General features: G+C 33.0%; 2 protein-coding genes and 1 long non-coding RNA gene across 5 annotated transcripts; 1 reads left to right on the plus strand and 2 right to left on the minus strand.

Moving 5' to 3' along the window:
- Positions 1-5,961: 5,961 nt before the first annotated feature.
- LOC108477901 (uncharacterized) lies at positions 5,962-13,472 on the minus strand. Its single transcript, XM_053031182.1, has 11 exons — positions 13,032-13,472; positions 9,802-12,621; positions 9,575-9,704; positions 9,395-9,483; positions 8,588-8,829; positions 8,277-8,363; positions 8,085-8,184; positions 7,703-7,910; positions 7,501-7,573; positions 6,550-6,598; positions 5,962-6,450 (listed from the first exon to the last, which is right to left on the minus strand). The coding sequence occupies exons 1-11, from the start codon at positions 13,173-13,175 to the stop codon at positions 6,283-6,285; spliced, it is 4,110 nt and encodes a 1,369-aa protein (XP_052887142.1). The 5' UTR covers positions 13,176-13,472; the 3' UTR covers positions 5,962-6,282.
- A 2,758-nt stretch (positions 13,473-16,230) lies between these two features.
- On the minus strand, positions 16,231-17,662 carry LOC128295522 (uncharacterized). 2 transcript variants are annotated; one of them, XR_008286004.1, is made up of 3 exons: positions 17,526-17,662; positions 17,084-17,339; positions 16,231-16,992 (listed from the first exon to the last, which is right to left on the minus strand). It is a non-coding gene; the product is annotated as an uncharacterized LOC128295522 (long non-coding RNA). The 2 variants fall into 2 exon arrangements; XR_008286005.1 differs by having other exon boundaries at positions 17,084-17,662.
- A 168-nt stretch (positions 17,663-17,830) lies between these two features.
- LOC108450066 (internal alternative NAD(P)H-ubiquinone oxidoreductase A2, mitochondrial-like) lies at positions 17,831-21,489 on the plus strand. Of its 2 annotated transcripts, none has more exons than XM_017747632.2 (9): positions 17,831-18,545; positions 18,969-19,182; positions 19,277-19,437; positions 19,652-19,717; positions 19,856-20,019; positions 20,202-20,316; positions 20,731-20,910; positions 20,992-21,156; positions 21,257-21,489. In XM_017747632.2, the coding sequence occupies exons 1-8, from the start codon at positions 18,114-18,116 to the stop codon at positions 21,142-21,144; spliced, it is 1,485 nt and encodes a 494-aa protein (XP_017603121.1). In that variant the 5' UTR covers positions 17,831-18,113; the 3' UTR covers positions 21,145-21,156; positions 21,257-21,489. The 2 variants fall into 2 exon arrangements, with proteins under 2 accessions (XP_017603121.1, XP_017603037.1); XM_017747548.2 differs by having other exon boundaries at positions 17,892-18,545; positions 21,253-21,489.
- Positions 21,490-23,074: the final 1,585 nt, after the last annotated feature.

Raw genomic sequence — 23,074 nt, forward strand, 5'->3', positions numbered from 1 at the left:
AAAATCTCAAAGTAAATCTAAACTACGCACGGAGAAAAATAAACCATACACAGAGAAAAGTACTTAGTGGTATATCCCTAAACTTAAGCATGTAATATTAGTATTTGTTCAATACCCTCATCAAACACACATAGATTTGTTCTAAGTTTGAAAACAATTCAATACAATTTGCACATGAAGCCACTAAAATCACTTATTTAATACAACATTAAGCTTGTCATTAGCAACACTCAACTTACATTTCTAAAATAACATTTTATTCGACAATTAAAGACTCAATTCATGCATTAACGTCAACCTCTTCTATATCATATAATTGACTCACTTTACTTGTTTAATTTGTTTTTAAGGATTCCATTTACATTTTTTTTTCTAATTTAGTTAACTGATCATCTCTAGAAGATAAGTTTACAAAGTCAGTCGAGAATAAATAATTTGTTAAATGTTCTAAGTTCGATATCACTTAAAATAAATCCGTAGGAAATAAATTAGATCAATGAAATAATATCAATGTCTACCGAGTTTATTCAAAATTTTAGATCAATCTAAATTCTCGTATAACAAACGTGTTCATCGAAGACTTTTTCGATTTCGCTAGATCAAAATTTTAGCATCATTAAGTTTTTTCCTCGATTTATACTACATTACTTAAGTTCAAGAACACCCAAAATTAAAAGGTCCTAAAATTTGGGTGATACAATTTTTTTTATACCATTTCAAACCTTAATTTAATTATCTTTTAAGCCCCTAAGCAATTAAAATCTCAATTAGTTAACTTTTGAAACTTTTCGATTTAGTCCTTTTACCTTGATTAATCACTTTTCAGTAAAGTTACCTATCAAAAATTCAATTCACCTATATAAAAACTTTGTAAATATTTAATAATAATATTTACATACTCACTCATCAAAAATAGAATTCTGAAATCGTCATTTTCTCACACCACTGAAAATTGGGTTGTTACAGTTCTCCCTTTATAAGAAATTTCGTATCCGAAATTAACCTGAAAAGAGGTAAGGATACTAGAATTTTATTTTCAAATCGAATTAATTCATTTGTTATCTTTCTTATCGATCCTTAGACTCGTTTAATTGTATCACATGGTCTTCCGCATGTTATTGATATTCATACATCGCAATTTGTATTTCTCTTAACCTATTCACATGATATAACTTTTATTAATCTTGCTCAGACTCAAGCTAGACACATAGATCAACCAAATTGTATCCCAATCTAGCATCATAATGCATCATTGGATAAAACTGAAACAATCATATCGGCATACACAATGCATCATTGAATATATCGAAACAATTATACTGTCACAAACAATGAATCATTGGATAAACTGAATAAACTATGCTAGCACATACAGTGCATCACCAAATATACTGGAACAACTATACTGGCATACACAGTGCATCATCGGATAAACCAAAGCAACTATATTGGTATACACATTGCATCATCAGATAAATCGAAGCAACTATATTGGCATACACATAATGCATCATCGGATAAGCCAAACCCCTTAATGAATATTTATGCAAACCCCCTTAGTGAATGTTATGCAAACCCCCTTAGTGAATGTTATGCAAACCCCTCAGTGAATGTTATGCGAACCCCTCAGTGAATATTTATGCCAACCCCTTAATGAATATTTGTGCCAACCCCTTAGTGAATGTTGTGTGAACCCCTTAGTGAATGTTATACGAACCCCTTAGTGAACGATATGTGAACCCCTTTTGTAAACTGTTATGTGATCCTTTTAACTATTATGCGGACCCTTATGTATACTGTACTGCAAACCTTCATGTGAACCTTATCTGTAAACCTGTGTGGAATCTAAACTAAGTCTATGTGTTTTGCACTTGTTTGTATGAAATTTGATGAGTAAACTTTTTAGTGATAATGTACTACGTAATCTGTTACTTAAAAATGTGTTTGTATTGTCATTCATATTGCATATTGCATGGGATTGGGACGATATGATCGAAGGAAGAATCGACAGTATATCTGCATTTATTTTTGTTGTGTACCCATAACCATAGTAGAGTTCAATTGCGATGGTCTTGTGTGTACCCACAACCATAGCAGATTTCACTTATGATGTTTTGTTGTGCAATCACAACCCTCTGATAGTTATCATTTATGAGCATGTTGTGTTTCCACAGGCATTGACAAATTTCACCTGCAATACTTTGTCGTGTACCTACAACTATAGTAAATTCCATTTGCGATGTATTGTTGTGTGTTCACAGTTATCAGTAGTAAAACTGTAAACTATTAATGGTTAATCCACAATTTGGTATGTTGGTGGTTAGAGTTCTTGGAAACTCCCAATGTGGTGTGTGACGGTAAGGTAGAATATATTTTGTTTAAACTTGAAATTGTATGGCATATTTGATATCATGTGCATATAGTTCTGGAAACTATGTTATGATATTTATGAGCATATGAGTGGATACATATATTTAAATGTGTATATTTTTATATGGTTATAGTGGCAAATATGAGAATTTGCCTATTTTGAAATCTGTGATTGTGAATTCTAATGCTTAAATGATGGTTGCATTGAAAAAACTTGTACTCTAAATTGAATTGCTATTTATGATAATTATGTGCAATGTTATTTAATGTGTCCTAACAATTGTTTGCATTGGTTTTATTGTAAATAAACTCACACTGAGCGTCATAGCTCTTTCCCCTTTAATTTTCATCCTTTCAGATAACCCACCAGGTTAGGATACAGGAAAGACGACCAAAGGGACTCGGCTTAGTTCTGGTTTTTTTTCCTTAATATTATAGGTTTTATTGATATTATATATTTCCTTAAAAAGATTGTATTATTTATAAATCGTGGCATGGGACTTAGGTTTTAGGTTTGATATTATTTTGTATGACATTCCTCGATTTTATTAAAAAATAAGTAATTGCCAGCTTTTTTGTTGTTAGATAATAAATAAAACTTGAGGAATAATAAATCATGTATTTAACTAAATTTTCTAAACAAATTAAACAAACGTCTTAAAACGATCTTTTTCAAAAACTCTGATAGCTTACCAAGCCACTTCGGTGGCTAACGTAATCTTCCGAACTCGGATCTAATGTCCAGGCTGAGTTGAGGAGGTTACAATAAACTTGCATGTGAGTCAACTCTTGACTCTATTTGATTACCAACATTTTCAAAATTATTCTTTTTGGTCACCCTATTGTTGGGTGACTAGCGAATGATGACATGATATTCTTAAATTGGTTTAAAAATAAATTTAGTTTTTAATTTTTATATTTTTTCAATTTAACCCTAGTTATATATAAAATCAATTTTAAAAAATCAAATTTTAAAAATTATAAAAATAAAAATATACATAAATACTTGAAAACAAATAAAAATTTAGAAAATTATATAAATACATAAAAGTTCAAACTCCACTTGGAAACCTAATTGATATAAATTTAAATTTCCCTTTCTATTTCTATATGCCTGAATTTTAAGCTTGAATGAAGGGATTTGCGGATAGAGAAGAGAAGAGGGAGATCTTTGCTTCAAAGTTTGATCCTTTAATTCACTCAAACATTTCTTTTTAAGGTAAACTACAACAAATGTCATTAAATTATTAGAAAGTTTACGTTTTGATCGCTCAATTGTGAAAAGTTATAAAATGATCATTGAATTGTTTAAAAGTTTTCATTTAAATCAATGGACTGATAAAATCACCGCTATATTTGTTCATAATACATGCACCAATTGAAAAATCTCTTTTCCATTCTCTTTTATAGTTCAATTTTGTTTTTATGAAATAATTTTGAATGTCACGAATATGTGAATCAAAATCTAAATAGCTTTCTTCTTTAATCTTTGACACTGACCTTCAAATTGACTTGGATCGAAGGAATGTTCTTCTACTCATCGATGGGTACTAATCCATCTTATCGATCTTCAAATCATTGCTTGGAGCTCGCTAATCGAATTTTTAAAAAAATAAAACTTAATATCCTAATGGCTTAAATAAAAACTTTCATATAATTCAGTGACTTAAATAAGAACTTTCAATTAGTTCAATAATCAAAATGTAACTAATCATTTAGTGATCTTCAATGTAGTTTACCCTTATTTTCTCTTTTATAGGTTTGTTTTCATACTTTCTTTTCAAGCTCTTGCCTAGTCTAGGTAGAATTCTCGTCTCGTCTTGCCTTGTGTTCTTTTGAGCTAAATCAACTAAATTCAAACTCTGATGGCTGAAGTCTTTTGTGTCTTTAGTACAGTAGCAGCAAGTCTAAAGCTTTCTCCCATTTTAAAGATTCAATCTCAAGTAATGCTACGCCTTTCAGGTACAACAAGGGCTTAGCTAGAGAGGCTGGCAATGCCCCGACCCTCCTAAAGATAAAAATTTTTAATTTAGATAATTTTAAAAATTTTAAATTAGTAAAAGTAAAATTACACTTTATCCCTTTAAAAATAATAAAATTGATTTAATTTTTAAAATTATAAAAATATAAATTATTAAAATAATAAAATTATATTTTTACTATCGTAAAAATTATAATTTAATTTTTAACAAAAATATTTTCTGACTTCACTAGTAAATCTTGATTTTCTTATAAAAGGAAATGGATAGTTATTTCAATGTTCCCATTTTCCCAGGAATTCATGTCAAGGGACAGCGTTCTCGTAACAAATAAACTACAAAGTAATATTATTATTATTCAAATTTCACTCTGCCATCATCCTCTCCCAATCCCAGGCAATTTGCTGAACAAAATAGCACATTGGCTTCTACTCAAGACTCTGCTTTCTCCAAAAAGCTCTTGTTCAACCAATCAAATTACTGGATGGACAAAAGCTTTTGTTGAACCAATTAAATTGCAGGTGAGGAAAATTCATAGGTTATTAATACAATTATTAATATAATAATTATATTTATATATTATATATACAAATAATTATATTTATATAATGTAAAAATTAAATTAATTTCATATAATTTCATAACTATTTATATGATTAACATTTTAATGATTTAATCGTTATATTTGATGATCTATTCATATAGATTATGCTTGTTAATTTTAATATAAATTTAAAACTTCTAACTATTTATTTTATGTAAAAACTTTTTAACCATTGAATATTTTTAATATACAAAGTGATTTAGATTAATATGATAGAGATATCGGATCGATTCAAAATTTACATATATGACAAATACAATTATATTGATAAATTCAACGATTAAATTGTTAAAATATTAATTATATAAATAGTTATGGAAGTGTGTAAAATTACTTTAGGTTTTTACCATGTGTAAGTAGATCTCTTCCCTAATTATACAATATAAAAATAAATTGATATATTTATTTCAAATCTGCATGGTCGAATTAAAATTAAAGTTTAGAACCACAATCTAAATTTCATGTGTATAGTTGTACATTGAATCAAAGTTCATGTATAACTTTAAAATTTACATAAAATTAAATTAAAAATAATTCAAATTCAAAGTAGATATTAAAAACATTTTTGGAAATTTTAATGTATTTTATATATTTTAAAATTTTACTTTTAATAAATTAGATGTATTTTAATGTATTTAAAGTCTTATCTATATTTATAATTTTCTGTATATATTATATATATATTTTTATAATTTTGTATGCAATTAAGGTGAAATTGATATAAAATATAAAAGTTATGACCAAATTTATTATATTATATTATACCAATTAAAAAATAGCATGGCACTATATTGTAACATTTTCAATTGAAGGCTGAGTAATGTAGTTTAACATTAGTGTTATTATGTATTGGAATTAATTTTTAAATTAAATAGTTAAAATTTGTAGAAAGAGAGAAGTTATGTTTCGCTTGAATGAAAAGGTATTCATGTCAACATACCTGTTTTTACTTCTTCAAAGGAAGTTATGGTAAAATTTGAAGCCTGGGAACAGAGAGAGAAGTGCAGCTTCCAGTTTAACTTATGATATATTTTAATTGCCAAACCCATCAAAAAGAACATGAAACAAGGGAATTTATGGACAAAAAGGTAATCAAAATGAGATCTGTATCCTTCATCCTATAAGGTATAATTTCCCAAGTTTATACTTGATATAAACACAACTTATCTGATTTTGAGATGTTCTGTACAAGAAATTTACACATCCATGAAGAAAACTCAGATGCCCTGCAGCTGTGTTCATGTGTTGACAGCATCCAAAAAATGAAAAACACCATTTTGGTTTCACCATGGCACAACTCCCATCTGATGGCAGAATCTGTAGGTATCCTTACCTCCTATTCACAGATATCCTCCTGCGCTTGTTGTAGCAGCACTTGACAAAATGGTTACCGCCACCTTTTGTTTCCTCACAATAGGCAGCCTGAACTGAGCAATCTGGATTGACTTCATTATCGCATCGAGCATGGTCAATTTGAGTTGGTTGGTTCGCCTGTAACTGAGAAAGATCTGGTGAGTCGAGAAGGAGAAAATAAAATGAAAGAATTAGGTTAATGATGGACTAATGAAATGTGCTTGAGAGTCAATAAAAAAGTACCGTAACCACAATATCAACATTGTTAGTAATCCACCCGCCAGTATCAATCCTGCCAAAACATCATATACCTATTATTATTAACATATTTTAGCAGGCAGCATCAGAGGCAGTATGTTTGAACAGAGAATATAACATGAAAATTTGAGAAAATAAAGAGGTTCATATGAGTGGAGCCAATAAATATCCCGAGTCAAAGCAGAGTCCGAATTGTTTGAAATAGGTGTACAACTCAGCTTATTACTTCATAAATTAGCATAGACGGTGAGACCATCAATTCACAGGTGTAAACAACTGTACGCAGCTATATCCCATACATCTGTGTCTTTGGTAAGAGACAAAGACTTCCGATGCTGATCATTCCAAAGGGCTAATAAGTGATAACAAAACATTCAGGATTGGAAGAACAGCAATGAGCAACCCATCATCATTACCATCGAAAACCATATCCAACTGATATACTTGAAAGAGTTCAGGATTCAAAGACCAGCAATGGACAACCTGTAACTATATCCAACTGAAACATGGTAGCTCGGTTAAACTAAAGAGTGGAAGTGGGGCATTCTAGGGTCACTGCTTTCATATTTTACAAAGTTAACAGTATCAACACATACCAGTAAAGGGTATTTGCTTTGTAAGAGTTGTCATTTATGATCTCTGCCTCTCTAATAGTTGTAAAGACTGCGAAGTCTCTCTTTGCTGAGAACCTCAAATACCAAAGGATGACTACCTAGGAATATTTTCTTCCCACAAACCACAACTACCTGAACCTAACTGACTTAAGAGTTTTAAAATTTACATAGGAGATCTTTCATCTTAATAACTTGGTTAGTGTCTAAGCCAATAGTTCTCACAAGTTTGACCAACCTAAGGAGAGCAAAGCTAGAGCTTTTTTACCCCTTCCACTTTTCATTTTCCCTTCGAACTAGAGTTAATAAAAAAGGTCATACGTACTCCATTGGTCCTTGATCCATACATCTGTTTTCCTCAATCGCTTGGAGTGCTTCAGAGACTGAACTGGACCCATCTGCATTGGCATTTTCATCAGTATGAAGTTCAAACTGGGATCCTGGAAGATGTAACGTAAACATGAATGTGAATCACTGGTTCATTGCAGTAATTAATACTTGAACTAGGTGGCTATAACAGGGAATACCAAGAGATAGGTTTGATTCCACTAAAGAACTCTTCGGTAAAAGCTTCTGGCACATGATGGCACCCTGGAAACCTAACAATGTATAATCAACAAATTGTAATCTCTCTAATGAAGTCATCTTTGAAAACCCAAATGAACCAGTCCAGGTGGGCAGCACATCAGGAACAGCAGGTAACATCAGCCTCTGAACTCCTAATTCTATGAGCTTCTGAAGAAATCAACAAACAATAGTCAGAAATTTGTAAGATGCAATGCATTTTAGCACAAAAAATGTAGGATGATAACTAATCTCAAATATCGAGTGCCATAAATTATGAAGGAATTTGACCAATGAACATAAGGAACTGGTAATACAAACCCAAACAAACTAGGTGTAACTAACCTTTTCAAGCTCATCCATCAAAATACGACACATTCCAAGTCGCCGGTATTGAAATCTGGTACCAATTAAAGGTATTTCGGCTACTTTTTCTCCATGGACCCTTGAATAGACAAATCAAAGCAAACATACAGAAGAGTCAAACCAAAAGCTTTAGCTCTATACAGCTAAATATTGTTAATTAGATAAGCATACCTAACATTAGCAACAGTAATGACTTCATCCTGTCTTTCCAAAAGTATTGTGTAGAAGCCTTGGAAGTTCAAGCGGTTATGTTCAAAGCTGTAGAATTCAAAATCATGATGATAAAAGTTTAAGTTATTTGCTTATAGTAAACACACGAAATTTGAATAAATCATCACTAATGATCAGTTCAATTCCCAATAAATACTGAAGTTCTAATAGTAAACACAAAAAATTTTAATAAATCATCACTAATAACAACCTCAATGCTCAGTAGATATTGAAGTTATCAAGATGGCTTAAGAAAAATAAGAATATCACACCTTCTACTGAATATAATATCTGCAACAAGATCTCTGCCAGTGCGAAGTTCTTTTATAGGCTTGAAACACTCATGCATCACGTCAAGCGCGATGCTAAGTTTGCTATAATTCTCAACCATGGCTTCATTATCTGAAGCCTCATCATGAGTATTCGATGGCATGGATTTAATTAGTGTCCATGTTAGATTGTCTGTTCCGACAGGAATTGGTCTTCCTAAAAGTTCATGAAGGACCAAAAATATCTGCAGCAAGACCAGGGTATAAGCAACATTTTCAAGATGTACTATCATCTATGGTATTACACTGCTGCAATACTAACTTTAAAGTAGGCTACTGTTGTAAATAAATGAGTAATGAAATAACATTTATGACCTAATCCTAACAATATTACCGGTGACAAGAAGGCTAGAATTGGCTGTTATTCTCAGGTGAAAGCAATGCATGTCACTATCAATAATCCCTGTGATTAATTTTATAAATAGCAGAAATATCTCCCACCAATTATCATTCCATCATATCAATCACATCGTAAAATCTTTTCCAGCAAAAGAAGTTCCCTGCTGCTAGCAATTCACTGCTTGATTCTAAACATGCACATAAAAAGAGCTAAAAGTCTTCTTACAAGGTAAATCAAGGGAGAAATGAAAATATTACTAGCTTTCTACTATGAACCACTCAAATAGTTAACAGAGGATTGAAGATGCAAAACTACACGTGCCCAAAATAAAAGGTCAGAAAGCAGTCAGCAGTAGCTACCACTTATTGATGCACAATAAACATTACAAAAATAAAGCAGATTGGAAATACCTCTTCACACTTGTTGCAGCAAAACCAATTTTCTTTTGCACATATTTCCAACCTATCTGCCCCTCTACGGCATATGCACCGAACATGATCTGCATCAAATACAGACCAAAAAAAAAAAAAGCATAAGAAACCATTAATATGTGGCTTTGACCTGTCAGAAAATGGAGAAAAGCAACCTACATTTATGCTCACACTGAGCACAAGTAAGAACTCTATCATCCTCAATATTAGCAACGTCTTCTTTAAGCTTGCTTTGACCACAGATTCCACAGCAACACGATGGACAGAACCAGTCACCATCTGGAATACTCTATGATAGATCAAAGATCTGGGGGTTTTAAGAAAATGGAAAAAAAGAAAAAGTAAATCTAAATCCGAATAAACTGACAACAGAATAAAAGATATACCTCTAAATTGAGGCAGCTTTTATGGAATGATGATGGGCATTGATCACACAATATTAGTTCACCTCCATAATGACAAACATAACAAATGTCGTCATTCTTGTCTATTTGAGAATTGCGAGTCAAACGGCAACTCCGTTTTCTTTCAAACTTCATCTTATTACTTAGCATCATTTCACGTTGGCAGTCCAACAGAGACCTGCCATCTTCCAAGAAGATCTTGGCAGCTGCTCTGTGGTTACTGCTGCCACCATGTGCTACAAAGCCACCGAGAGTGTATATCTTGTCACAACAATTGCACTTAACTCCATTACGAGTTATCCGGCCTTCAACTTTCAATCTCTTTTCCTTCCTCCAGTAATGTACTTTTGACCTTGGTAAAACAACATTGTTATCTATCAGCCAAGACAACACAGTTCGTGGATTTTTATGCAACAGACTAGGAGTTACAACCTGCTGCACTCTTTTGGTTGATCGTAACAAATGGTTATGTTGATTGCCATTGAGATTCTCTCTTAATTTGATCAATGCTGCAGGTGATTTTCCACCTTTCAATCTTGAGATGCTAGTGTTTTTAACAGGTGAGTCAGTTTGCTTTTTAACTAAGTCAGTCACAAGATTTGATAAACTATCCTTTTTCCTCTTAGGCTTCTGAGTTCTTTGACCTACTACTATACTTTGCTCAGAAACATTTCTAGTCTCCAGTTTAGAATAAGATTTTCTAGTCCAATTGTTAGATTTAGCATTTGATGGCACCAAGCTTCTCAGGATATCTGTATCAGTAAGTGCAGAACAAAGCTTCTCACTTGCTAGCTGACTGTTAACCTCCTCATTGACATTAAGCTTCTCACTTGCTAGCTGGCTATCAACCTCCTCATTGACATTAATTTTCTCTACGGGTATAGGAGAAGCCTTCAGGGTCATATCACTTCTCCTGAAATGACACTTTTGAATCTCATTCGATTCAGCTTTAGACCAATTCAAAAGATCTTGAGGGCAATATTCTGGTTCAACATGTAGATCTTTGATGTTTGGTTCAACAACATGATGTGCATCTTTGGTGTCAGAACAAACAAGCTTCCTCTGGATATCCATATTAGAGAGTGCAGAAGAAAGCTTCTTGCCTGCTAGTTGACTATCTACCTCTCCAGTGACATTAATGTTTTCGACAAATACAGAAGGAGAAGCAGCATCTTGTGAAAGTCCGCCTTCTTTTATACAAATTTTGCAGGCTCCACGAAGTGAATAACATGTCCTTCCTCTCGGTGAAGTATAGCACAAATAGCGCCTTCCATTGCTGACTGCATAGTGAAACACCCAACCCAGCCATGAGAGATGCTTTTTTGCCTTCGGTATCATATCACTTTTCCTGAGACGGCGCTTGCAAATCGCATTGATATCAGCTTTAGACCAATTTAAAACAGCTTGAGGGCAATATTCAGGATCAACAACATGTTGAACCTTGATGTTTGATTCAATAACATGATGCGCATCTTTTGTGTCTGAACAAATAAGCTCCCTGGTGTTATTCATTAAATGTGAGCAGAGCTTATAAAGGGAGTAATAACAAACACCAGTAGGTGAGATGTATCGCATTCTGACAAGATGTTTTTCTTGCTTCGATTCAATTCTCCATCCTTGATATAGAAGATGCTTCCTAACATCAGTTCTCAAAGCATTCAGATGTTTCTTGTCAGCAAGAGCATATTTTCTAATGGCATCAGGGCATGACTCAGCCTCAGGAACAAGGTTGGGACCAGCAGTTATCCATGTCACCTTTGCATTGTGTCTCTTTAGCCTGGCCCTCCTTTGAGCCATATCATTATCGGTTTTGGAAAATCTTTTATTGCTGGTTAGAGAACAGATACAAGAAATTCCGTCCACAACAGAGGGTGAGACCAACAAAGCTTCAGGTAAAACAGAAAGTGCTTTATCAAGAGAGGACCCATTGCATTCAGTTAAAACATGAGTATCATCATTTGAGATGCACATCAACGGACCTATACTAGATTTCTCTTGAATTGGTTGAACAATAGATGAATTTGGAGTTAACAAATTACTGTTAACCTTATGCTCAAATGGTAAAAGAGAAGCAGTTTCATCTAAATCTGCATCTGGCATAGTAGGCTCCAGTTGCGACTCAGATTCTGGTTGAGAGGACCCAGGAAGGCCTAATACCCTAACAAAATGATTCACAGTGATCTCATGATTATCTTTTATTACCTCCAGCACCAATTTTTTCCACAAAGAATCACAAGAAATAGTCCACTCTCTAACATTCTGAAAACTATTTTTCTCCCGTAAATCATACCAGAGTTGCTTCACAGAAACAGAAATGTACCACTCATGCTCATATTGTTTAATCAACTCAAGAAACAACCAAGTTCCACGTTGGTGCCACTCCTCTTCAAAATCATCCCAATCTTGTGTAATCCGTAAATCGCCAAGTCCAGCGACCATTTCATCACCCAAATCAGGAAAGAACACTCTCCTATTCTCTGAACCATCTTCATGGTCAAAAATCACACCTTCCCACCAGGCATCCATATACCATACATCCACACAGATACCATAGCAAAGACTCCATTTACTGAACTCTAGCTTAGGTGGCAATCGCCTCATTAACCCTCGATAGTGACGATGATTCTCACAGGTACAGTCAATACCATTTATTCCAGGTGAAACACCCACAATGTCAACGAGACTATCAGAACCATCATCAACAACAATGTGGTCATACTTGATGTGAAACCCCCGCTTATCCCATGCAATAACAGTCCCTTGATGCCATGAGCCCTGAAATCCCTCTTCCTCACTCCTCACCTACACCATACCAACTTTGTTATGCAATGAACTAAAACTTCAAATCCAATTTTTTTTATTCATATTCAAAAACTAAAAGCCCAACCAATGAGAGACGAAATTTTGAGCGTAAAAAACACTTGCTCCAAGTTTTAATTGCATGGCTACCAAAGAGACCCCAAAACAGGCAGATAAGCAAATTACTACAGAGAAAAAGAACCAAACAACAAAATGTAGCTCTAATTAGACTGATTAACAGTATTTGAAGCTTTCAACTATAAACAAAACCAAAAATAATAATAATAACAACCTAGTGTTTCTAAGAAAAGTACCCACATTAAGAACATTCAAAATTACAACCCAGAATTTGAAACCAATTTTTTTTTTGAAAAAAAAATCACAAAAACCATAATGGGCAATAACCACATTACCTCAACTTTTTCATTAACATCAAGTTTCTTCCTCCCACTCATTTTGTTACGTTTCAGTTTCCCACAAAACAGAGGGTTTGTCGGTTTCTCCAGTCGAACACCAGTGCCGCCATTTGACTGAACATGTACGTTCTTCTTAAGCATGGCAAATATTATATATATATATACATATGAAGAGAAGTTAAAAAAGGGGAAAAAAACAACAGATAAAGAAAAGAAAAAAAAATCGGAATATATTCTTTTTTCAACTCTCTCTCACGTTATTTTCGCTTCATCTTGGCTATGCTCCCTCATCAAGAACCAGTTTTCGCTGCATTTTGGATGCATCTTTGACGTTCATCAACTAGGGCCCAACCATTGATGGCTGTGATTTCTTATTCGCATGTTACGTTGTAGAAAAAGAAAGATTTGGTGTGGCCTGCTGAAATTAAATTAAATTTATGTCTTAATAAATAACTGTAATCTATAGTATTTAAATGCGGAAAAGATTACCTTTTATTATTTTTATTCAAAAGTTTATTTACCAAAATCCGCACTTGGACCAAAAAGTGTATTTTATCATTTTGGGCTCAAATGAAAATTTAACAATTATCATCAACATCTGTGATTAAATTGGTGTCACTAATAAATTAATCATTATCTTGATTAGTAAAATTAAAAGAATATTCTTCTATAATTAAAATAAAACTATGAGAAATCATTTGTGATATTATTTCATTTTTTAGTTGAGTTTCAACCAACCGCTCTAAGCTTTGGAAAAATAAAATAATATAACAAATGATCTCTTTATCAAAATTTGAAGATAATTTTTAAAAAAGAAATTAATAAAATCAATGTCCTCTTTAATTTTAGTTCCACCAAAATTTTCGCTTAAAATCTATTAATATTGTATTAATACGATTGACAAACTAATTAATGTTATATGTACATTTTTGTTCTAGTTTAATGTGAATATAGAGTTCTGATGTGTAATCCCTTGGTTGGACATATTATGCAAACAAAGTGTATATACTATCTTTTTGAAAACTCTCTCGATGTTTGGATAGTTGCACTTATAATGCTAATCTTTTCTTTGATATATTTTAGTGAAAATGTGTGTGTCAAAGTCTTGTTTTACTAAGGTTACACTAGGTGTGAAATCTGTAATTCTGATAATAACATACTAATGAAATCAATATGTGATTATAATTTGTGTGATTATAATAACATACTTAGTTTAATTGAGAGATGTGTTTTGAATCTTGAGACGTGGAATGAAAATGATTATGCTAAAACTTGTTGTATAGAGAATTTCATTATATATTTAATACAATTTTGAATGCTTTAACATTGCCATGCTTTTATTCTAGTTTAACGTATAACTTTGTTAAGCTATATGTTTGACATGCTCATATCAAGGTAAGGTATAAGTATAGTGATTTTCATTTGAATTTACTAATCATTTTATGATTACGTGTATGTTTGCATGTAGATTTTGTTTTTTGATTCTTGAAGCTAAACTTAACTCCAAAACATTACACTACGCAATCTTTAACCTATTTTAATTTTCAATCCATTGGCCTATCCTCAATCATTTGGAAGAATTAATTCATGATGAAATTCAAATCAACACAAAAAGATAAATAATAACATAATTATAACAATGAAAAAGATTTAAAGAAAAAAGGAAAAAAATTTTATTCAATTGAAGCACATTTCTTCAATAATTCAATCTAAGAGTTGATCGAATTTACAAACAAAATCTCCAAACAATCACTCTTGAAAAACAAAGAAGAACTAAAAGTCTAAGTTAGAAAATTAGATAAAAACAAAATAGTTTCTAATAACCTAATTTCACATATTTAACGTAGCCTAAAGTATGCTATTTATATGTCTTTGTATGACCTTCTAGGGTTTCAAAGTCAGACTTGGCATCAAAGAGTCGAAAATTTGCATTTAAAGACAAAAATGGGGCCAAAATGGCCAAAAGCGTTGCAACACACGTCATAGGCGCTACAACATCCACGTTGTGCTCCAAGAGTGCCATGTCCTCAATTTGCTTTCATACGCTTCTGACCCTTCATTCTAAGTTCCATACACCTTTCCTCTAATATTTGCGGTTAATATTTCCTCCAATCTGAGAGAGTCCTGATTCAGTGAACTTCTTGTTATGAATAAGTTTTTTTAAAGCATTTGAGTTGTCGATAGAATTAAAAAAAAAATTATGATACGAGATAATACTTTATTGCTGTTGAGAGATTCAATCGATAAATATATAACAGATAATATATATAATTTTAAAATTGAATTATTATCAAATCGATTAAACATTTACTTTTTCAGTTCAATCGATTCAATTTTTAGTTAAGAAATAAAATTAAAAATTTCAATTTTTAAAGAAAATCATAATTTTCTACGAATTATCAATTTTTTATAAAAATTCTTTTATATACTTTCCTGTTTGCCAAAGAAAAAGCTCTTGGGCTTACAGATTAGGCCGAACTGATTTTTGGTACAATGCGGTGGCCCAATGAAAGTCAGTCAAGAATCTACCAAAAGACAAAATAATCATTTTATAAAAAAAAATAAAAAAAAAGGTCATCTTCTTCCAGTCCCGCTACCGCTTGCAGCGCTACGGACCACCGCGGTCCTCGTCTTTCTCCACGTCATCAGCCATCTTTCGCATTTTGTATAAACTTAATGTTGACTTTTGGCCTTTAGTACTCAAACTTCTCTGCACCCAACTTAACTTCTTAACCAGTTTACTGAAATTCTGAAAATAATCCCTTCCTTGAAAAGAAATGACTATAAAGTTCGAATTTTTACATGTTTAGCTTCAAAAGAACTCCACTTGTCAAAATCCCATGTAACTACACTTGCTTGGAAGTAAGTAAAGAGCTTTTTGTCGTTTATGATTTTAAGGGATTAATTTTTAGTGAATAAGACAATTAGATTTGTATTTATAGCTGTTGCCTGTTGCATTATGCCTTTTTTTTTTTTGTATGTAAAAATTAAAGTGATGGGACGACGATGTAAATGTAATATTGTCATTTTTCTTTTCCTTTTTTTTTTTTGTCAAGAAAGGAACTTCATTGATAAAAGGTTCTACATGAACAAAATGTCCTTTCTGGCATCCGCCTCAACAATTGGAATTAAGGAGCTACGAGGGGAGTTACCAGTACAAAAGAAATCATCAAAAGAGTTACAAACCAAAGAGGAATTATCAAGAAGGTTGTTCCGAATACGTACTAAACTCGAAAGATATGTTTAATACTCTTAGAAATCAATAGACAGAGGCTTACAATCATTCATAATTGGAGATAACAGTAGATTAGTAGTATTTATATTAGACATGAAATGAATGATTAAAGTAGAATCAACTTCAATGACCAAATGCCTAATATTTAAGCTCTTAGCAAGTCTAAAGCCGTCACGAAGGGCCCATAAGTCCGCTTCTACGGTAGTCGCAAGTGGAACATGACGAAATGACATATGAGCCAACAATCCAAGAGCCTTTGTGATCCCGGATCACTGCTCCTGCCCCCACGACCTCTTATTTTATGATAATGGTAATACTTGTAGTTTATGGGAAACTTTTTTGCAGGGATTTAAATTGCAGTTGCGGCTGCGTTTTCGGTCGCGTTATGTTTATCGCAATTGCGAACATATCGGATGTTATTGCGGTCACTGTAGGTATTGCGGTTGTGAATTTTTTTAAAATTCACACAACTAATAACTAATAACAAAGTAAAAAAGAAGAAGATATAAACGAGAATAACGAAAAAATAACAGAAATAACGGCTCTTATTGCCGCAATTGACCGTTACCCATTAAATTGCAACCACGATCCACTGCTATTGGTGTGACTCCGCTTCACACCGCTATTTCAGCAATAGCGATTTCGGATGGCACCCCAACCGCTATACACCAGCCTCTATTCCGCTACCCGACTGCTATTTTAATCCCTGTTTTTTGGTATCCACTATTTCAGACAATGGATAAATCATTTGAATGAGCAATATGGTTAGATTTTAAATCATTTGAATGAGCAATATGGTTAGATTTTTACTTACAGTCTACATCTGTTTTAATCCAGTACACCCAGCAAGCAAACTCATATTGAGGCGGTTTTGAGATGGTCTTATAAACTTCTGTGCCCTCCATTGACTTTAATCCCAGAGGAACACACCTGGTGTCTTTATGTTGTGAAATCTGGTCTCCATCAGTATACTCATGTTCACTGTAAGGAGTATTATTCGTCTTCTGCCTCTGCAACCTTTTAGACTCTTTGTTAGCTATGGAGCTTTCAGGGTGGAATACTTTTATGACCTGAAAATTAAAGCTCATCTAAGAATGTTTGAAAAGGTTTGCCAAAGGCTTACCATCACCTTTTTCTCTTGGTTACATTAATAAATAACCTTTCAAATACACACCAATTGCAACTAATGAAAAGATAAAACAAAGTAAGAGAAAAATGAAAGCAGCAAGAGAGGAGAAAGGAACACAATGCTTAACCATGTTAATTGCCAGGAAGGAGGTATATTAACTACCGACAATTTTGCCAACTATTCCCATCTGACAGAGACTATCCGAGATAATCTGTTGTTGACTTGTAGACTTTAGGACTCAGATGTATTGACCGTGACTTGCCAATGTTTTACTCTCTCTCAGTGAATGGGAATGATGGCATTAGCATTGCCATAGATGACTTGTTTGGTCTGCATCTCCTCTTTCCCACATGTTTCCATAGGAGTCTCTTCTGCAAGTGATGCTTTTTCCTTCTTCACGAAAGTTCAATGGAGTCCCATGATCTAGATGGCACAAATGAGAGGATAGCCAAATTAGTAACATGCTATAGCCTACTTAAAGGTGTAAATGTACTTCAACCATTTCTTTCTAATCACAGTCTAAATGGAGTATGATGCTTCTTTTAGAAAATTTTAGCCCAGTGAGGGAATGGGCTTTTCTATTTGCATGCAAATTTCAACTATCACCTGACACGTGCCACTGAAGTTGACTGAAACTCTCCCATCCCAAATCCCAATACATCCTCCCCCAAAGCAATCTCTCATTGTTTTATGAAAGAAACGTAATCAGGCAGCCATGTTTTGGTATAGGAACTTGATCAAACTATCCACACCTATCAAATCCAAAACCCCCATCACCAAAAATCTTCTACAAGCTTCTTTATCCCACTTCAGCACCGCCAACCAACCCCCTGCCTCGGCTCAGGCTCAGCCATCAGGTCTCGGACCCACCAAGCCACACGACAAACCAAGGGTGGTGGTGTTAGGATCTGGATGGGCTGGTTGCAGGCTAATGAAAGGCTTGGACCCCAAGCTGTATGACATCGTTTGTGTCTCGCCTAGGAACCATATGGTATTTACTCCCCTATTGGCTTCTACTTGTGTTGGGACTCTTGAGTTCAGGTCCGTTGCCGAACCCATTGCGAGGATTCAGCCCTCCATCTCTTCAGCACCTGGATCTTATTTTTTTCTTGCCAATTCTACTGCAGTGGATACTGAAAACCATGAGGTATTTCAACAATATGTCGCCTTTATTGGGTTTAATTAGTTATTATTTCCGTTTTGGGAGAACTAAAATCAAAAGGCATTGACTGTTGGCTGAGTTGAATGTCAATTTAAGGTTGGGAGTCCTTTTATGATTCTAAAATTAGCTTGATTGTTTAAATTTTTGGCTTTGGGCTTTTGGGTATTGAATTTAGTTTAATTTTACTAAAGATTTCTAGTTTTTTGAACTAGAGAATAGTGATGGATCGTATGTCTAGATATTGCTTTGTAGAATGCAATTGTTGAATTAAGCTTGTTGGTAGCATTCCCTCACTGTACTCGGAAAGTTCTTTGTTCTTGTTCTGTTTGATGGAAAATAAAATGCAGTAGGAAAATTTTGGATTTTTGACCTTTTGATCATGGAATATTTGGTTTTGGGTATTTGAAGGTGCATTGTGAGACTGTTACTGATGGAACCGACACCCTGGACCCATGGAAGTTTAAGATTTCATATGATAAGTTGGTAATTGCATCAGGAGCACAGGCATCGACTTTCGGAATCCATGGTGTGAAGGAACATGCTATTTTTCTGCGTGAAGTTCACCATGCTCAGGAAATTCGGAGGAAGCTACTTCTCAACTTGATGCTATCCGATGTGCCGGGTAATGCCACACTTTGGTTTTTCTACCTGCTGTAATGGAAAATAATTTCTTGAGTATGATTATATGTTTACCTATTGGTTCGGTGTCGAGGCAGGGCTTCCTGAAGAAGAGAAACGTAGATTGCTGCATTGTGTTGTTGTAGGAGGCGGTCCGACCGGGGTTGAGTTTAGTGGTGAACTTAGTGATTTTATTAGGAGGGATGTTCATGAAAGATACACTCATGTAAAAGACTATATCCATGTCACACTGATTGAGGTTTGTTTCACTACGATATCAGTTATTCCTCCGTACTGCCATTTATGTAGTTCTTTTGTCTTCTAATATCTTTGTTGAAGCCAGTGCTGGCTTTCCGAACTCTGCCTGGAAACTTGAAGACCTTCTTGAGATTCTTCTTGTGCTCATGCCTTGTTTTAAGTTGCTGAATTGAGGAGATTTGTGAATTATAATAAAATTATTATCTTTTTTTCAGGCTAATGAGATACTGTCTTCCTTTGACGATCGTCTCCGGCGCTATGCAATTAAGCATTTAACGAAGGTAAAAGATGGTTGATTGACGCAAATATTGTTTTAGCTTTCTAACTCCATTGAAGGAGTTTAAATATCTTCTGTTAGGCTGCTGAGAAGAGAGGATTTTATTGTTTTATTTTTATTTCATCAAGTAGTTTTTTCTCAGTCAGGAGTTCGTCTAGTTCGTGGGATTGTGAAGGATGTTAAACCTGAAAATCTTGTCCTCACTGATGGTTCCGAGGTTCCCTATGGATTGTTAGTATGGTCAACAGGTGTTGGTCCTTCTCCTTTTGTGAACTCTCTAGGACTTCCGAAATCTCCGGGTGGAAGGTAAGATAAAATCCCAGTGACATTGTTTTTATTTTTATGAAGATTTCTTGATGGCTTGGTAATATGCACCTTATAGAGTTTTGAACCAACTGGCATAAAAATTGTTGGTAAGTTTTCATAAATTGTAAATAAAACTTAAGATACCAGCTGGTTCACCTAATTCAATTCCTTTTTACTAACAGGATTGGTGTTGATGAGTGGCTTCGGGTTCCTACTGTGCAAGATGTATTTTCAATTGGTGATTGCAGCGGGTTTCTGGAAAGTACCGGCAAACCAGTCCTTCCGGCTTTAGCGCAGGTAAGCTAGGACCCCAACCTTTTCCATGCCTTCCTTCAAGTCTTTTTCTTCTCATAAAGTTCGAGATAATATCATCCAGTTCCATTCGAAATTGGACTTGGGTGTTTCCTGCATGCTTGTTACTACATGAATTCATTGGATTGGCTAAGTGAACTGTTCTTACCTACTCCTAACTTAAATTTGATTCTTCCGTATGGTGTTTTTTTCGAACTACTCTTTTCAATCCAAAACACGGGTACAATACAGAGTTGGACCCAAGTTGTGTAACAATTGAATGTCAAACTCTACGATGAACTTTCTATATTAGCTTTCTAGACTAGATATATAGTTCTCTTTATACACCAGGGAGATTGATAATGCCTACCCTTTTGTTGCTTCGAACAACTGCGGTGCCAATATTTCAATCCTGTTCAGGTTGCCGAGCGACAAGGAAAGTATCTGGCAAAGCTATTGAATAAAATCTGTAAAGATGGAGGAGGACATGCCAACGGTGCTAAGGACATGAACTTGGGGGATCCGTTTGAGTACAAGCATCTTGGAAGCATGGCAACTGTGGGCAGATTTAAGGCTCTTGTTGATCTAAGACAGAGCAAGGTGATTCTGTTCTTTTTCTTTCCCCGCATTTGAGCTATTAGTTTGGATGAGTTGTGAGACTTATTTGATTCCTTTTTATAGGAGGCAAAAGGGATATCTCTAGCAGGCTTTGTCAGCTGGTTTATATGGCGCTCGGCATATCTAACACGAGTCGTCAGCTGGAGGAACAGATTCTATGTGGCTATTAACTGGCTCACAACTTTTGTGTTCGGTCGCGACATAAGCAGAATATAAACTCGTAGATAGGTATCTTTTTTTCCGTTTTAAGAGGCAAATGCTCGTTGTCCATTTTCATCCAGAGTGTAAAGTTTTAATCGGCATCAATGCATTTGTGTTTGTTAGTCAGAGGTTAGCAGCAGCTTGGGGATTGGGAGGGAGGAGGAGGAGGAGGAGTTTAGTCTGTTATCAATGAATCTCAAGGCGATGTTGATTTGTTTACAGGACATACTAAAAATTACATACAATAATGAAATTAGACGCAGGCTGCGTTGTTGATTTTTCCCAACTGTTATGAAATTATGTATTTATTACTCGTATCATAAAGGCTCTAATTTATAGATTACTATTTAATTTTTTTAATTATTTTATTTTATGGCTAAACTACAAATATAATGACGAATTTTGCCATTGAATTATTTAGAATTAGTATCAAAGTATTGAGGACTAAATGTGTTATTGTACTAGTAAAAAAAGTTTTTCAATGACTAGAACAAAAATAAATTTAAATGTTAATGTCTAAATTGAAAATTTTTAAAGTTGGATAACCAAGAATGCGGGCATAGTTGATTGATTATTTATATAAATTATCTTTTATTTTATTTTATGGGTAAACTACAAATATAGTGACTATACTATGCTTTTAATTTTATTTTGGTGATCCAACTATTATTATTATTTATTTAGTCATTTAATATAGTGGGTGTGGGTTTTTTATTGACCTAATAATAAATTTAACCATTTAATATTTACACATTTTAACAATTTGATTTTAAATTTAAAAATTTTAATAAATTTAACTATTAACGCTTACAAAATTTATCATCTTAATTTTTTAGAGATAGGAAAAATAACAAATGGAAAAAAGAATATATATATATATATATATAATATTTGTTTTTTGTCCTGTGTAAATATTTCATTGGAGTTCAAGTTTTCTTTTCTTACAGATGTCAACTTTGAACTTAAATGTGTAACAGAACAAAACTTTAGTTAAAAACTACTTTGAATACCTAAAGTGGAAAATTTACAAAGTTTGAGTACCTATCTTTCATATAAGCCAAAAAAAAAAAAGCAAATTATATAAGTAATCACTTATTTCCTTTTTAAACGTTTAATTATAAAAATTATAAAATAATTATTAATATTTTTAAATTTATCATTTTTGGTCGCCTACCATTAAATAACTAATAAAAAATAATTTGACAGAAAATTGACGATGCTTTTAAAATTTGAGTCTTTTAACATTATAAATGATGTGAATTTAATCTTAATTCAGAAAAATATATTAAAAAGTCAACTGAGGACCCGACAACTGAGTTTCATAAAAGCACTTCCAGTTTTAGGATCGCATAAAGCTTTTCAACATAAATTCTTACAAAAAAAAATCCTTCCAAATAGATCAACTTTAGCTTAAGATACTCTCCAAAATTTTTAAATGGATTTGAAATTTTTCAATATTTTATCAAACCCTCCTAAGTTTTATTTTAGCAATAAATTAAATTTGGTAAAGTTATTTTACTATCCAAGTATTTGTACTTTTTAGTATATTTGAAATTTATTTTTTATTTTTATTTTTAACAATTTAATTTTTTATTCTTATTTTTAAGGATTTAGTTTTTCCACTTTTTAGATTTTAAAATTCAAGTTCAATTATTAACTTTGCTAAAATTCTTTTATTAATTTCGTTGAAATGAAATTTTGAAATAAAAATTATTTACTTAGTAGTAATGTATAAAAAATGATGTTGTAATGAACTTAATTTTAATAGATATATTTTAACAATATTAAACACTAAACTTACAATTTTAAATCCAAAAATAAAAATATTAAAATTTTTAAAATAAAATAAAAAATAAATTACAAATATACAAAATATATTATAATTTTTAAAATTTTACTTTATAAATTAATCTAAAATAAATAAATAATTAATACAAGACCGAGC

The sequence above is a fragment of the Gossypium arboreum genome, chromosome 7, assembly GCF_025698485.1.
Source record: "Gossypium arboreum isolate Shixiya-1 chromosome 7, ASM2569848v2, whole genome shotgun sequence".
In the NCBI taxonomy this organism is placed as follows: domain Eukaryota; kingdom Viridiplantae; phylum Streptophyta; class Magnoliopsida; order Malvales; family Malvaceae; genus Gossypium; species Gossypium arboreum.

Coding starts and splice junctions, on each gene's coding strand:
- LOC108450066 (XM_017747632.2), top strand. CDS start 18,114: ATGTTTTGGTATAGGAACTTGATCAAACTATCCACACCTATCAAATCC. Junction 19,183..19,276: donor GATGCTATCCGATGTGCCGG/GTAATGCCACAC, acceptor GTGTCGAGGCAG/GGCTTCCTGAAGAAGAGAAA. Junction 20,020..20,201: donor CCGAAATCTCCGGGTGGAAG/GTAAGATAAAAT, acceptor TTTTACTAACAG/GATTGGTGTTGATGAGTGGC.
- LOC108477901 (XM_053031182.1), bottom strand. CDS start 13,175: ATGCTTAAGAAGAACGTACATGTTCAGTCAAATGGCGGCACTGGTGTT. Junction 9,705..9,801: donor AAAGCTGCCTCAATTTAGAG/GTATATCTTTTA, acceptor GATCTATCATAG/AGTATTCCAGATGGTGACTG. Junction 7,574..7,702: donor GGAATCAAACCTATCTCTTG/GTATTCCCTGTT, acceptor ATGCCAATGCAG/ATGGGTCCAGTTCAGTCTCT.